At 65.7% G+C, this 16,049-nt stretch overlaps 1 protein-coding gene across 1 annotated transcript in view; it reads left to right on the forward strand.

Moving 5' to 3' along the window:
- Window positions 1-16,049, forward strand: part of Megf6 (multiple EGF-like-domains 6) — a gene marked incomplete at its 5' end in the record, with an annotated part of 74,196 nt that overhangs the window by 34,161 nt on the left and 23,986 nt on the right. The window contains 1 exon segment of the mRNA XM_005404150.2: window positions 14,191-14,313. Coding sequence (XP_005404207.2) covers window positions 14,191-14,313 — 123 coding nt within the window.

Here is a 16,049-nt window from a genome sequence, read left to right on the forward strand (position 1 = left end):
GGAGTGTGTGCCTGCCCCGCAGGAGTGTGTGCCTGCCCCGCAGGTGTCTGTGTCTGTCTGCAGCCCTCGTACAGAGGGGCGGGGCAGATGCCCAGGCATGGTGCTGTCTCCCGGGCCTGGCAGTTAAGGGACACCAAATGGGGTCCTTCCTCAACCCAGCGCCGGGCGGCCCCTGGCAGCAGGCAGAGAGGCTCCCTGGTGGAGGGCAGCCGTCCCAGCTACCGACGCAGGTGCTGCCCGTGAGCCGGGCAGGAGCTCCAGACTGCTCAGCTGTCCTGTGGTGCAGGGGAGGGTTGAACCCATGGCTGTGCTCCTGGGCACGTGGATGGGCTTCCCTGCCCGGCCTTCGAAGCTGGGCGTCTTGTGACTTGTGCTGTCCGGAGTCCCCCTTCAAGTGAGGCTGCCAGGAGACGGGGACATCCTGGAGCTGAGGACGGTGTCAGCAAGCACGTCCTGCTGGGCCTCAGACCGTGTCCCTGCAGGCGTCGGAACCTCAGCGGGGTCCTCAAGGACAGGCAGGTTCTCACCCTTGCGGAGTTGGCTGGGGGAGGGAGGCCAGATGGCAGGGCCCCAGGCGGAGGCCCACGGCCTCTTGGCAGGGACCCGACCTCAGACCCCACACCCCCGAGGCACTCCTGCCCCATCCCTGGCCCCGGTCCCCCAGGAGTCTGCTGTCCCTGGCTCTGCGTGCCTGGGATGGCTGGGGCTCGAGTCGCTGCGTGGCTGAGGGCCTGCAGTGCGAGCCAGCAGCCTGCTGTGAGTTCTCTGTCCCCCGCCGGCCCCGCCTCCCCTCAGGCACAGCTCGGCGAGCAAGTGCAGCCCGTGGTGCGCAGCCGGGCAGCTCAGCCGCTTACATGCTGGGCGGCGGCACCAAGGTGGCGGTGACGGTGAGGTGAGCCTAGAAACAGCCCAGGGTGGGTGGATGCTGTAAAACCTGTGAGCTGGCTCGGGAGCCTGGCTGGAGGGTGCTCGGCCCTCCCCCTGGGCCCCGCTCCAGGCCTGTGTGTCATGCTCTGGGAGAGTGTCCTGCAGCGAGGGCCGAGTCCACTGTACATGGCCAGGGGGCCAGAGTGGGTGGTCGCCCAACTTAGGCCCAGCGCGGTGGCTGCAGCTGCCTTCAGGGAAGGTGAGCTCGGGTCTGCATGCGGCAGAGCTGGCAGACCCTGGTGAGGGAGGATGGCGCTGGGGCAGAGCTGCTTCCGGGCACCCCAGGCTTGAGCTCACCTCCTGGATGGTCCCTACTTTCCATTTAAGCCACTGTGGGGCCAGACTCTGGGGTCAGCGAGGGCCAGGCTTGGGCCGCTGCCTGGCTCATCCCTGTGCAGGCTTGAGCAAGTGACCACCACTCTGAACCTCGGGCTCCGCCCGTGTGCAGCACGACCAGGCCTCTCAGGGTGTTCTAGGGAGTCCAGAGGAGACGCCGAGGGCTGATCCTGGTGGATAGGAGGGGAACTGCCCTTTTGGGGCTGAGCCCATCGGCAGCCTGACCCTACATCACTGCCCTCTGCCCGCCCTGGCCAAGGTTCTTGGAGCACAATGCCCTACCTCCCTGCAAGCCCCCAGGCCCATGTGGACCCCTCTTCTTCCTTCTGCCTTCTGCTATCTACTGGTTTGGAGTTCAGTCCTGTAAACATTCCTATCTGCAAAATGGGTTCAGCCCTCATGCTAAGCAGATGATTTGACCTAAAGGCCATAATAACGTTGTAATGGGGAGAAATTAGCTTCTCAGGTGGAAAAAAATGTGGGTTCTTCTGTGGGGGCAATGTGGGGCTCGGGACCCATTGTCTTGGGGCTCCCTGAGCCCAGACCTGCAGGCTGGCCTTTACACACTGGGGTGTCCCCACCCTGGCTGGCCCCCTCCTGCCTGGAGATAAGGGGGCTTCCAGGCTGGCGGCTTCCAGGCTGGCGCTGAGGCCCCATTGGAGTGTCCGTGAGAAGCCTGCAGGGCTTCCTGCCTTGGAGGACACTGTGTCGTCCCCAGGGAGAGCCGGCCGCCTGTATTCCCAGGAGCCCCCAGCTGTCACTGTGGCTCCAGGCCCGTCTGTCACACCCACTAGGCCTCCAGCCTGAGGGCCCTGCTGGGTTCCCGCCATCCCCAGGGACGAGGAAGAATGTGGAGGGTGACAGGGCCACTGATGAGGAGCCCTGGGCCGACCAGCTGGCCGAGCAGGCCGCTGTGCTGTCCTTCTCGTTGTCCAGCAGGAGAGGGGCAGGAGGGGCTCGTCCAGACCTTGTGCCATGCCTGGGCAGCCGTGTGTCCGGCTGCACCCCGAAGGCCCTCTGACCTTCCTGCTGCACAGTGCCCCGCCCCCCACAGCAGCGTCCCCGCAAGAGTCTCTGAGGTCTTCGCGCCCTCCCTGGGTAACCCGCTCTCGGTGGGCCCGAAGAGCAGTCGAGTGACCAAAGCAGCCAGCCGGGCCACAGGTCAGCGCTGTGGCTGTCAGAGAGGGGCGGTGATGGGTCCAGAGTCCCAGTTGTGGTGTGGTGGAGGGGACAGGAGCCCCTGGTGACGTCCTAGTGGCCCGTGGGCCCCCTACACCAAGCCCTGTGAGCTCCGCTGTTCATGTTTGGCCCCAGCCCCGCCTGGCATCTTGTGGACGTTTAGCAAGTGCCTGTCCATGTGGCCCAGTGGTGCAGCCCCGTGTCGCCATGCTGAATTCATCCACAGCATGGCGGTGCTAAGAGGTGGCCTTCAGGGGGTGACAAGGACCGGGTCAGCCGGCATGCATTCGCCTTCTGCTGTGTAAGAGCGACAGGGTGTCCAGGTGCAAGCTTGGCTGACTTGGGCTTGGGCTTCCGGCCTTGAGCTGTAAGCAGTGAAATATGCTGTTGAGCGACCCGGATGGAGGGATCTGGTGCAGCGGCAGGAGAGGACCGAGATGACTTTCGGGCAGCTGCCCTGCAGACACGGAGGCCGGGATGCAGCATGGCCGGCGGGGCGCAGGTGTGGACCTGGCCTGTGAGTTTCCGCTGGTCTTGTTCCTGCCATGCCGGCCTCCAGTGGGGAGCCTGGGTGATGGCGGTGTTTCCGGCAGACATCTGTGGCTGGCGGCCTCCTCCCTCAGAGCCCGGAGCCTTCCAGCCCCAGAGCGGGCTCGCACTCCTTCAGGGAGCAGGCTCTGGCAGGTGTGGTCTTGGCTCCAGCCCAGCAGAGTAATAGCTCTTCAAGGCGGCGCTTGGGGCCAGCCCAGGGCCAGGGCTCAGGCCCGCCCCGCTGGCTTGCTGCGCCCTCCCCAGGTCCAGGACACTGGGACGCTTTCCCAAGGATACCCCAAGATGGGCAGCCTGCAGCCCGTGGGTGGCCATGTGCCAGATGCTGGGCTGGGGCAAGAGCTGAGGTCAGACAGAGGCGCAGGAGGGAGCTGTGCTGGAGGCTGAGGCTCGGGCTGGGTCCTCGAGCCCTGACTTAGGACAGGGCCCGGGGGAGGCTGTGGAGGGGTGGCCCTGACTTGCCCGGGGACTCTGGCCCGGTGGATCAGTGTCCCTTGGGAGACAGCCCTGGGCTGGGAAGATGATCCACAGATGACCCTGACTCCTAGGTGGGGCGGGGGAGCCTCTCCTTCTGGCTCCCGGGGGCTCCTGAGGGGCAGGCCGGGGCTCTGAGCTCAGAGAGCCCTGGGTGCCTCAGGCAAGCCTCCCTCATGGCCTGCATCAGCGCTTGCCCTCAGCGTCTCCAGAGCGGGGCAGCCGGGCTTGCTTGCCGCAGCCGCCCGGCCACCCAGTCGCGTTGGGCTCTGTGCTGTCTCTGCCTCTGGTTAGGGATGATGACCCTGCAGACCGCCTCCCCTGCACGCCCCATCTCCCCTAGGGCACCCTAAGAAGGAGGTCGGGCCAGACCCTCACCCGCAAGTGCTCACTGCCTTCCTCCTGCAGCCCCGCTGGGCTCCTGACGGCCTCAGCCCTGAGCCAAACTCCAGTCCCGTGTCCTGCAGCACTCCCTGCGCTGCCCCACGGCTGGGCCTGGGGAGCCAGCGGAATGGGAATGAGGAGGAGGGGGCTTCTTCGCTCCTCAGGGCACCTCTGAGGGCTGGGGAAGGCGGGAGTGTGGGCGGGCCTGGCGTCTCCTAAAGGGCAAGGTGCAGTGTGCGGAGCCCAGGGTGGCCCTGGCGGACGCTTGGCCGAGGCTCCCCAGGGCGGCTGTGCGGCAGGTGTGTGGTTGCCTCGGGGACTAGGGGAGCTGGAGGGCCAGTGCGGGTTCCTCGCAGCACTGGGGGATGAGGCGGGGGCTCCTCTGGAGGCAGCACAAGTGCTGGCTGGGCCCTGGGCAGGAGCCGGCTATCGCCCTCACCCCAGTGTCCTGCAGGTGGAGGGGCAGGACAGTGGCAGAGAGGCTGAGGACCCGGGTGCGTGCCAGCTGGCGCCTGCCGTGGGCTGGGTCCCCCCTCCCGGCCCCCTTGCCCCTGCCCTACGCGTCACCACACATCCGTCACATGTCCCGTCCCAAGGCCACTCTCCCCACTCCCCAGAAACCTGGTCACTCCCTCCAGGTCCCCTCCCTCTCAGAGGGCAGCATGTGTCCTGGTGTCCACAGGCCCACCCTGTGGATTCTGTCCCTGGCAGCTCCTGGCTCATGACCTCAGCAGAGAATCTGGTCACACAGGTGCGTGTGCACACACTCGTGCATGCGTGTGCGGAGGCCTTCCCTGCGACACCCCTCACGTGGGTTCCCAGGTGTGCTGCTGGGGTCCAGTGGCCTGAGCTGTCTGGTCCCGGGAGGGGGCTTCTCCAGGGGGTCTGGTCTGCAGGGGGAGGGAATGCCTGCCGTCCCCAATGTCCGCTGGGCTGGCGGGAACAGGGTGGTTTACATTTTCCTTCCTTGTGAGGAGTAGAGCCAGTAATGGGTTTACCAGGAGGCTGACTCAGGACGGTGCCAGGAGGCTGAGCCAGGCCTGTGCACCCTGGGGCTCTGGGGCTCTTGGCACCTAAAGCACAGCGGGAGAGGCTGGGGAAGGTTCTGGAGCCTGGGCTCCCTCTGGGGGGCGGCTGATTGGACTGGGTTTGATCCTAGACTGGAAATGGATCCCTGCCCTGGAGGTCAAGGGTCAGCAGCAGTCAGGCAGGGTGGGTGCCCCCTGGGTGCGGCATGGGGTGGCCTGGGTGGGCTCCCTGGGCTGTGAGGCCCGAGCTCTCTTCCTCCTGGCCCTTTCCCTATGCTCTGGCCTGCAGGTGGGTCCTGGGGGTGCACGTCTGGCGCAGCCTGTGTTGGCTCCTCTCAGCCTCTGCTCTTCGCAGCCCGTCTTGGCAGCCCTGTGTCTCCAAACCCCTGGAACCCCGTCCAGACCTCAGGCCAGGTGCAGTCTGCAGGCCCAGAACGAGGGTGGGGCTGTGGTAGTGTACACCTGTAATCCCAGCACTGGGGAGGCTGAAGCAGGAGGACTGCTGCAAGTTTGAGGGCAGCCTGGGCTACAGAGAGGGTGGGACAAGTTGACCAGAGTCACACACCCGACCCTAAGTGCTTGTGCTGGCAGCAGCAAGCATCATCGGCTGAGAGTGGTCACGTGACCACAGCCCAGGGCGGCATACTGCAGGTATCCCGTGTCCCCTGCCCCAGCTCCCCCTGGCGGCAACAGGGTGCCTTCCTTTCTCTCACCCGCACTCAGCCTGGCAGCACGGTGGGTGCAGCTGGTGGCCTTGCTGCTGTTTTCCCAGCAGCCTGCTGTGCTCAGGTTCCTCACCTCTCCACGTGGCCGCCTTAAGGTGTCACTGTCCCCCACTGTCACGGGCTTGGCTCCTTCCTGTCCCTTGCTGGGTGCCCTGGGGGGTTCCCTGGAAGGCCCCGTCCTTGCCTTATCCCTGAGGAACCTGAGAGGAGGTGCCTGGCCCCCGCAAGAGCACAGCTTGCCCAGCACAGCTCTGCACCTGGAGACTGGGCAGCCTGGACAGCCAGGTCCCGGTTTCCTTGGGGGTTAGCGTGCGGCCCCCAAGTCCTGGTGGGGTGTAAGACACCAAGGGACAGACACCACGGCACCCCAGCGAGTGGCAGTGCCACCCTGCAGCCCAGTTAGGGCCTCCCTGGCTCGGCCTAGCGCCCAGTGGGAGCAGCGGCATTTGGGGGCCGGCTCTGGTCCCTTGCCCCCCGCTGGGGAGCCCTGGGCACCCGGCCTGGGGAGGGAGCTGGAGTGACTCAGGGTGGGGGAGCAGCCCCTTCTGCTGACACAGACATTCCTCAGCAGAGACGCCCAGCGGTCTCCACATGGGGAAGGCATTTCCCAAACCACGGCCAGACCCGCAGCCGAGCCTGACGTGTTCGGCGGTGCCGAGGGGGGCAGTGAGTGGCTCCGGGCTGCTGCTGGTGTTGCTGCCCGCGGGCACATGCCCAGGGTGCTGCACCAGGCCGAGCAGGAGGCGGGCCCGGGCCACTGCACTTTGCAGACTCCGTGGGGCGGTCATCTAAGCTGCAGTCATCCTGGGCTCTGGTCGCCATACGTGTTTCTGTCAGGCGGGGGCATCACCCTGCTCCACGCCGCATCCTGCTCCTAGTGGGCACCGCTGTGGGGCACGTGTCCTTTGAGGGGCAGTGGCTGAGCCATGGGAGCCACACGTCCACCCAGGCCACCTGCTGGCTCCCTCCTCCTGAGCAGCCCTCTGAGGACAGGAGTTGGCGGGGTCGGACCCGCCCCTCCGTGTGACCCTGGGCAAGATCCTGGGGCCACTGGGGGACAGTGTTTGTGCTTGGCGTCCCTTTGGGTTCAGGAGGAGGCTTAGTTAGGGCCTGTGAGGGGCAGGAGAGAGGTGCGGGGGGACAGGTACGGAGGGGCTAGGGAGGCAGACACAGGAGGAGAGGAAGTGTGGGCCAAAGCTGGGGCACGGAGGGGCTGGCGTGGGCACGGGAGTGGCTGTGTGTGCACTGCGTGGGCGGGAAGGTGCATCCCCCTGTGGGCTTGGCGGGGTCAGTGGGGCACGGTGAGGGGTGATCTCGCCAGACCTGGGAGAACCCGGCTTGTGGTCACCTCGTGATCCAGGGGCCTACTGTGCCCTGGATGCCAGAACTGGATGCTGGGAACCATGGGCACAGTGGCCGTGACACGCTTAGCCATGTTTCTCCTTGCCAAGCAGCGTGTGTCCTGTAGCCTCAGGCCCCTGACCACTGGCAGAGAAGGAAGCAGGCCCGGAGGGTTGCAGGACTCACCTGTGCCGTATGTGAAGCTGGGACACATCCCCTACGTGCTGGACACTAGGGACGGGGCAGGGGGGACCCGGAAGCCAATGGTCCCCACTCAGGCCGGGGTGGGAGCTGGGGTCCAGGTCAGCAGAGGAGGCTGGAGGGGACCTCTCCTCATGGAGAGGAGGTGGACAGGGCCCTGGACTCCACTCTGGACAGAGACGCCGTCACACTCACTGCTTGGCCATGAGGTGTCTGCCTCAGAAAAGGGCAGGGACATCAGGTGTCACAAAGAGGGAGACCGAGGCACAGAGGGGTCCCGTGGCTGGACATGACTAAGACTAGCACTGTCCTGTAGGAGCGGCATGTAGGCCGCTCATGTGCGCCCTGGAGGTCTTAGCTACCCGAAGAAAGCGGACAAGAAGTAGGTGGGGCTGCTTTTAATAACACGCGTTATCCCATGCATTGTTTTGATCGTGATCTGCTGAACGTGACCAGAGAGTTGGTTCATTGCCCTTGTCTGTCCTTCCGGGGCACGTGGCAGGTCACTGAGGGCCCATCCTGCCGCGGGACACATGGGCTGCACGGGGCTGTGGTTGTGGCTTGGTCTGAGGTTGGACTCCGGCCCCAGCCCTCCCTGCTGGGGGTTCTGGGGCCACCCTCCTCCAAGACGGCGGGCAAGTCCCTGTGCAGGGCAGGCAAGGTTTGGGAGCAGTGTGCAGCGTGGGTGGGCTCCCCGCCTCTGCGCTCCGGTCCCGCAGGGTATCTCTGGTGTCTGTGGGAGCAGGGTGCTCTGTCACCTGTGAGGCAAGAGTGAGGGGCCCGGGGAGGGGCCTTGGGCTGTGGTCCTTCCTGTGCCCTCTGCTCATGCCCCTGGGGCAGCTGTAGTCTCCACCGTGCCCTCCCCCACACGTCTGGCCCCCTCCTGGGAACTGCTGGGCACTGGCCAGGGGGCACAGAGGGTGGGGCCACCGTCCTGTTAGCACTCGCCTTCCCTGCAGGCAGAGGCGGCGCCATTGTGCTGACAAGTGGGGCCGCTCCTGGGGGAGGCGCCCTCCACACTGCTCTGAGCGCGACAGCTGTCCATTAGGAGCTGGCAGAGGCCCCCACAGTGGTGTGTGCCGCTCAGGGCGGAGGAGAGGGCCGCCCAGGCAGGCCTGCAGGTCCCCACCTGCAGTGCGGGCAGCAAGGTGGGGGTGGTGGGCAGTGCCTGGTTTGCACACAGGACCTGGCAGACCAGCCCAGGTGGGGCTACTGCTGTCCCAGGGCTCGAGGTTTCCTAGGCAGGACCGCAGCTGGTAGAGGCTGCCCTCTGCCTGTGCCGGCGTCTGGGCAGCTCGCTCCTCCTGAATCTCTGTGGCCGGGCTCTGCTGGAGCAGTTATCATGGGTACAGTGGCTTCCGCTGTCCCAGACTTCGTGTCTTACCCCCTAAACCGGAGACAGCAGCCGTTGTCCGTAGGAGCATGGTGAAGAGGACAGGCGTGACCTAGAGCCCACACCAAGTGAGCTCTGGCTGTGGTCCCCTGTCCTCGCTCACTACCCAGTGCCTGTGGGCCCCCCAGGGTGCTGGGCTCTGAGTAACTTGGTGACCGTGCAGCCCTACCCATCCCCCATCCCTGAGGCCGGATCTGTAGTCCCAGGAATGTGAACCCTCTTCCTGCCTGGTGGCTGGGTGTCCCTAAGCTTTATGCTTCCGGCCGGTCCCAGTCACAGGGCCCCATGCCCACTGCCCATCCGCAGTCTTCAGAGTGGGGGGAACCGCTGCTGCGACCTGGGCCTGACTGCGCTCAGGGACTGTGGCACTGCCTATGGGGGTAGGTGGAGGGGCCTGGGAGCAAGTGTGGGCAGCGTCCCAGCGCAGGGGCTCGGCTTGGTGCTGGACGCGTCCTAGTCAGTGCCGGGTGGGTCCCGAAGGGAGGTCACAGAGTGCCCCAGCTTCTGGGCACAGCGCTTCTGTCCTTATCCAGCCCTGGAGGCAGGGAGGGAGCCGTCTTGGGGGCCCCTCCAGGACAGCTGAGAGGGGTGGGGCTCAAGGGACACCCGCGTGGGGGGCGGTGGCATACTGGAGTCCCAGGACTGGCTTTCACAAAGGTGAAATGCTCGAGGGCGTGGCCCCTCCAGAGCACAGCTGCTGCCACCGTTAGGAGCTGCCGCCGAGCCTGGACACGGGGGTGTCGCCTCCCGTGCAGCGGGGGCTGGGGGACACCCGTGCAGAGAGGTTCCCCTCTGGGTTCTCGCCCTGCTCCCCAGCCATCCCTCACGTGCGGTTGGGGCGGGGCCCCCTTGTCCTCGGTGGGTTCCTTGGTGCAGTGGGCTGGGGGCCGGGCGTTCAGGGGCGTCCCCGCCCTCACACCGCGCACCCCGCGCTCCCCCAGGCCTCCCCTGCAGGGCCTCCCGCCCCCGACGGCTTCACTCTGGCTTCTCTTCTGCGTGGCGCCGGGCGCTGTCTGTGCCTGTGCGTGCGCGCCCCCGGTGCCAGTGTAGGGTTTGAGCTCTGCGTGCGCCCCGTCTGCGTGTTTGTGCCCGTGGGTCGGTTTGTGCGGAGTCTGTGCGTGTGTGCGTGGGTCTGCGCGCGCGTGCAGGAATTTGGGGCGGTGCGGACCCCTGGGGCGGGGGCGGGGCTGGGGGCGGGGCGGCTCCTCGGGCGCCTGAGGATTTGGCCTTTACCTGCAGGGGGCGGAGGGAAAGCGGAGAACAGAAAGGCGAGGGGCGGGCGCGGACGCAGAGCGGCTCCCGGCTGCCGGAGCGCGCTTGGAGGCTGAACGCTTCTTCCGAGCCCCCAGCCAGACCCAGAGCCCCGCCCGGGCGTCCGCGCTCGCGCCCCTCATGGGGCAGTCTGGGCGCCGCGGCAGGCTGGCCGCGATCTGGTGCCTGGCGCTCCTCGGGGGCCTGGCGCGCGTCGCGGGCACGCACTACCGCTCCCTCTGGAGGAACTGCTACCCGTGCTACCTGGGCCAGGTTGGCCACCCTGTGAGCACCGCTGACCGGCGGCCAGGTGGGCGCCGGGGCAGGGCGGGCGGGACCGGGGTGCCAGCTGGCCTCGCCTTTGTTCCTTCTTTTCAAAGTTTGCGCCCGGCGGCTGACAGGCGGGGGCGGAGGGAGCAGGACAGGCAGTGTCTGGCAGGCGGCCCCTGTTCTCTCTCTGCGGCGCAGGAATCTTGACGCCCCGTCCCCTCTGGCCGTATGGCTGTGGACGCTTGGCCAGAGGGAAGGAAAACGTGCCTTGCTTTGCCTGGGGTGTGGTGTGGGGTCTTCACCGCTGCACCAGCCACTCTGGGGCCGGGAAGGGGGAGGCTGGAGAGTGGGTCTTTCCAGGGTGTTGGGGGCCGTGCGTGGGTGTGGCAGGTGCCTTCTGCCTGCCCCTCGCAGGCCGCGAGGTCTCGGCTTGGACCCCGGACAGCCATGGAAAGCAGGGTCCAGCCTGTCTGGGGCCACTGTCTCCCTGCCTCGGGGATCAGTGCTCGCTCCACGTGGCTCTGCAGAGCTGGGCACCCAGGAAGGCGAGGAGGGGTTGTGTGCATTCTTAGTGAGTCCCCCACACCACTCGGGGGACAGGGGCTCATGGTCCCCAGTGGCCCCTTAGAAGTGTCCCTGTCCCATCCCCGAGAGTGCCTAGCACTGAGCAGATGCTGCCCGCCTCCCCTGCTGGGGTCTCTGGGCCCCGCTGGGCCCCACATCAGCCGCCTCCCCGTCCGCAGCCTCCTGCTTGAGGGCTCGGGCCAGACCCAGCGGGCGTGTCATTGGTGAGTGGCACCCGTTGCCAAGTGCTGTGCACATCCAAAGTTTTTTGAGTGTGCTGGGGTCTGGAGGGCTTTGGAGTTTGCAGTGGGGGGCTGTGGGTAATGGTGCAGGCTCCTGGGGTGAGGGCCAGGGCATTCGAGGACAGAGCTGGACTCTAACTTAGTGGCCCTGTGGAGCAAGCTTGCTGGCAAGGCCTCGGGGGGGCGGGCTCCCCGCTTCCAGACGGGTGGGGAAACGGACCCCGGGTGGTTTCCGCTGAGACAGGCAGCTGGCAGCAGCCCGGTGCTGCCTGTGCCCAGGTCGTGCGCACTGCTGGCCCAGGAGCTGTTGGGACTTGGGCTGGTGGGGGCCCCTGGGCTCCCAATGGCATCGTCGTGGGCTCACGGCGGCACCTCCAGCCCCAGCTTGGCAAGCGCCTGCAGGTCTCACCTGGTTTCTGGGGGGAACCAGCCTGGGTTGACACAGTGATGCCGCTGTGTGCCAGTATGTGTGTGTGCTGATGCTGTCCCAAGCCAGAGCGTGACCGCAGGACGTCCATGTGCTGCCCGGGCCTGGCTCTGTCACCTTCCCTGGCAGAACATGCTCCCCTCCCCCCGGCTGCTCCCCAGGAGCACAGGGCAGGTGGTGTTGCCCTGGGCCAGGCAGTTGTCCTTGGGGTGAGCGGTTTCCATCTCTGACCCTCACAGTCAGCGTGGGCGTGGCTTCTGTGCTCTTTTCGGCTTCTCTGGGCCACACTGCCCACACTTCCTGGGTCCCTCGTCCCTGCAGGAGGGTCTTCCTGCTGGGGTGCAGGGTCTAAGTGGCCCTGCTTGTTGGGGTCGTGGTGCTGGAGCCTCAGCAGGACTCGACCCCCCTGCACCCCATGTGTGCAGGCAGCATGACCCCATCCTGGGGTGCTTCTAGAGCTGTGAGGGCAGCACCCTAAGAGGGCACAGTGGCCTCGCTGCTAGGGTTGGGAGCTGGGCTGGCCAGAGCCGACCTTTGGGGTGGCATGAGCCTCCCAGGCTCAGTGACTGCCGCCTAAAGTCTTCTGAGGTGACGGTGGAGCCAGCCGCCGCCTGCAGCCTGGCAGGGGCTGGTGAGGACGCGGCCTCCAGGGCCAGGGTCCCCTTGGCCGCCGCACTAGAGCTCAGGAGTGAGGCCCAGGGTCTCCCGCTGAGACCTAGGTGCTGCAGAACCGCCCACTTATGCCCTGGCTGTGTCCTTGCCTTTCGGGATCTGAGCTTGGGGGTCCTCCTCGAACCCCTCAGGTGGGTGCTGCCTGCTGTCTTCCTGAGGGCTTGGGGGACCCTGGGTGCCCCCCAGAGTGGACATGGCCCCAGGTGGAGACAGGTCTGCGCTCATTCTGTGTCCCCGTGGTGGCCGGGTACTTCCGCTGGTGTGCGTGGAGCACCATCCCTGTACACGGGAGGCGCGGCCTGTCCACCGGGTCTCTCCTAACACAGCTTTGGGGACAGAGAAGAGCTTTGCTTTCTGCATCCTTTAGAAGTGTGCTGGGGCGGGGCTTGGTGGTGACAGAGGGCAGGTAGAGGTGGCAGAAGGCCCTGGCCGTCACAGTGCAGAGCAGGGATACTCTGCATGGCCGAGCAGAGTTAGAGACCTCAGCTCCCTGCCACCCCTGGGAACTGGTCATCCCGGAGACCTGTCCCTGAAATCATGTGTTCCCCAGCATGCGGAGACAAGAGAGAAACCGCTGTCCCTGGCCCTGCTGTCCCTGGCCCTGCCGTCCCTGGGGGGTGTTGGCGTCTGGGCCACATGCTGTCCTGGCCAGGGCCCCAGACGCTGAGAGTAGCACACATGAGCTTTGAGTCTGTTCCCTATTCCCACCACTGTCAGCGCCCTTCAAGGCAGGGTTGGCAGACCGCTGTGTCACCTGGCCTGGACCTCGATGCCTGTGTCTGGTGCTCCAAGGCAGCCCCATTTTTGCCTTTGCCCATGCGGTGGCATTTTCCACACCCGTCTCTGGGCATCTGCTGGGCTTCATGTCCGTGTCATCCTCGGCCCCTCTGCCGAGCATGCACAGCTGGTACTTCAAACCCTCCACGTGCCTGGATGCCCCTGAATTCTGGAATTGTCCCTGGTGGGTAGTGCTGGGGATGGGCAGCAGCTGTGGCGGGCACCTGACTGGCAGATGACCCACCGGGAGCTGTGCACAGGTGCCTGAGGAAGCCTGTAGCCTCTGCCTCCGCCTGGGCTCACTGGCACCGAGAGTCCTCTCCACCCTATGTGTCCCGCTGTGCCCTGCAGGAGGTGGCCTTGGGCCTGACGTGCAGCCCCCGGGCCTCCAACCCTGGAGAAGGGTCTTTCCCAAGCCTCCGGTTGGTTCCCTTCCTGTCTCTTGCAGGCAACACCTTCCTGAGCTCAGCCACTGAGCTAGGGGAGAGCAGGGTGCTCGGGTCCTGCCAGGAGCCTGAGGGCTGGGGCTGCACCTGTTCCCCTCAGCCTGGGCCTGCCTGGTCATCTGTGCGCAGCCGGGACCCTGTAAGCCGGCACTCTGTTGGGAAGTCAAGTCCACCTGCCCTGTCTCTCCATAGCCTGTCATCCCGTACCCCGTACCCCATTCCTTCCCTGAGATTCTTTGCAGACCACCATTCTGAGTCCAACCATGCAGGAGGCTGCCTTGTTCAGGATGCCGCGAGGGCCCTGTGGTGGCTGAGTCCCCTTGGGTTGGGAGCCACACTGGCCCCCGCCCTGCACGGGGAGCCCAGTGGTGGGGGCACCAGCCCGTCTCACCTGCATGAGTGTCCTGGGCTGCAGCCACAGAACCCCTCAAGCCAGGGGCCTGAAAAGCAGAAGTTTCTCCCCATCATGAAGGCGGGATCCTGAGGTCAGGCGTGGGCAGTGTTCTTCCTGCCTCTTCCTCCTGGTGGCTCCCACCTGTCCTATCTGGCCACCTTGCCCTGTTCCTGCCCCTTCACATGACCTTCTCTGTGTGTCCCTTGTTCGTCCTGGGACTTAGGGACCAGTCCCAGAATGACCTCATCTCCATCCTTATTTTGTCTGCTAGACGCCGTCTCTGGATGAGTGGGCATGGATCTGGGACTGGCGGAGCCAGTGTACCACCCACAGTCCCTTTAGGTCTCCCCCAGCTTGGGCCAGCTGCGCTTTCTGGACCTGTGGGCCCTGGTGGAGGGGCTGGCTCTGCCCTGGGAGCACTGTGTGGACTTGGGCTCTGGCTGGCATACACCCCATACTCAACTCCAAGGTTTCAGGGCCGGATCTCACTCCGCCGAGCACACCAGCCCAGGGAAGGGTAGTGCCTCTGCCCACTCTGGTTCCGAGAACAAAGTTGTGGTTTAGGGAGATCTCGACATGGCCCATCTGTGACCCTGTGTCCCCCTCACAGATGTGGACGAGTGCCGTGTGCACAACGGCGGCTGCCAGCACCGGTGTGTGAACACGCCCGGCTCCTACTTCTGCATGTGCAAGCCTGGCTTCCGGCTCCACTCAGACGGCCGGACCTGCCTGGGTGAGTGTCACCGGGGCCCCTCTTGGGTGTGCCAGGGCCCTGCACTGTGGCCCTAGGGCTGGCTCTGGCTGTGGACTCGGCAGCTCCAGCAGTCTAGGTTCCTTCCTGGGGAGTGAGGCAGCTGCAGGTAGAAGGGTCGTCTCCAGCTCCCTGAACCCCCAGGCCACATGCACACTTGCTGGGCGGCCGTCTGCAGAGTTGGTCAGCAGGGACCGGCTGGGCTGTGCTGCTGCTGAGACTCAGGGAGATCTGAACACCCTTGGGCAACAGAGGAGCCACTGGGCAGATAGGCAGGCAGTGTGTGGCCGTTCTTGGCCTGCAGAGCTGGGCTGCTCCGGGAGCCCACAGTGTGGACTGCGTCCAGCAGAGAGTGGTCATGGAGAAGGTCTCGGTTCCTCTGCTGTGGGGATGGGCCTTGGGAAGGGGACCCCGCCAGCTGGGGGCTGTGGTGACAGGGTGTCCTGGGGGCGGGATGGACCCATCCCTCCCTCTCTGAGAGGCCGGTGGACTCATGCTCTGGGGGGCTGAGTGGCGCACCCCTTCTTTGTGCCCTAGCGTCCCGGCGTGGGCCCGGCAGCTCTGCATGGGCTTGCGCTGCGTGGCCTACAGCCCGCCCCAGCCCTGCCCCAGTGTCTCCCCAGCTGGGGAGCCCGGCAGCCTGGGTGAGAAGCAGAAGCAGATGAGGAATGTCGCGAGGAATGTTGCTCATGCTCACGACAGTGGGGTCAGACACAGCGCAGCTGGCAGCCTGATGGGACTTCTGGGGGTTCTCAGCTGGGGGCACTGTGGTTGCCTCAGCTACTTCAAGAGGCAGCTTTGGGGGAGTGCATATCCCCTCCTCCCGCAGGCTGCCGCTCGGGAAGGCTGCCCTGGGGGCTGGGGGGCATCCGCTCCTCTGTCCGCTTGCTGTCCCCAGAGTTGGGACGCTGCCTCTTCTCCGTCTGGCCCGTCTGTGTTGTGGTGACGCTCACTGAGGTGCCTCTGGAAGGGACAAGGGCCAGGAGGGGCAGATGACGATGCCGAGACTCTGGAAGCCCAGGGGGCGCCCCCAGGCTCGCCCCGGTTCCCCTGCCCACATGCGTGGCTGTCCTGGAGCAGACCTTCTGGGCTTCTGTGCACTTGGGAGCCTGGGAGTCTTCACTGGTGTCACCTGCTTCTTTTAAGGGTCTTTGTGGGATCAGGAAGCAGGGCTCCTGGGTGTGGCCTCACGGCCTGGCTGTCTTCCCGGCGCTGTGACCTCTCTTTGCCTGTTTAATTGGTGCCCCCTGCGGGCTTCCAGGGCCTTCTTGGGTGCTGGTGTCCACTTCCTGGCTCTCCCGCCAGAGGGCCCGCTGGGACTCACTGGACGTGGCTGGTGCAGAGCAGTGACTGTGTGTCCCTCTCCTCTCTGTCGACTCCAGCTCTTAGGGATTTGCACAGGAGCTTCATGAAATAATAGCCACTCTCTGCTAAGGACCTAGAATGGTCCCATCCACCTCGCTGCTAAGGGGTGCTGGCGGACACACACGCTGGCTTTCCCAGGGGTGACAGCCACCCTCTCTCTGACAGGCATTGCATGGCGACTCAGGCCCCATGGCTTCAGCCTGTGCAGCCAAAGAAGCTGGCTGGGAGGAAGAGCTCACTAGCTTTAGTCCCAGGCCGCCCTGCCTAGGCACCCCCAGCCCCCTTCCCAGGGTTCCAGTGGGGTTCTGGGGGTGCCCAACCCCGCCCAAGCCCCTTCTTGCTGCTGAAGGACC

Source organism: Chinchilla lanigera, unplaced genomic scaffold, assembly GCF_000276665.1.
Source record: "Chinchilla lanigera isolate Chin_1 unplaced genomic scaffold, ChiLan1.0 scaffold00085, whole genome shotgun sequence".
Lineage (NCBI taxonomy): Eukaryota > Metazoa > Chordata > Mammalia > Rodentia > Chinchillidae > Chinchilla > Chinchilla lanigera.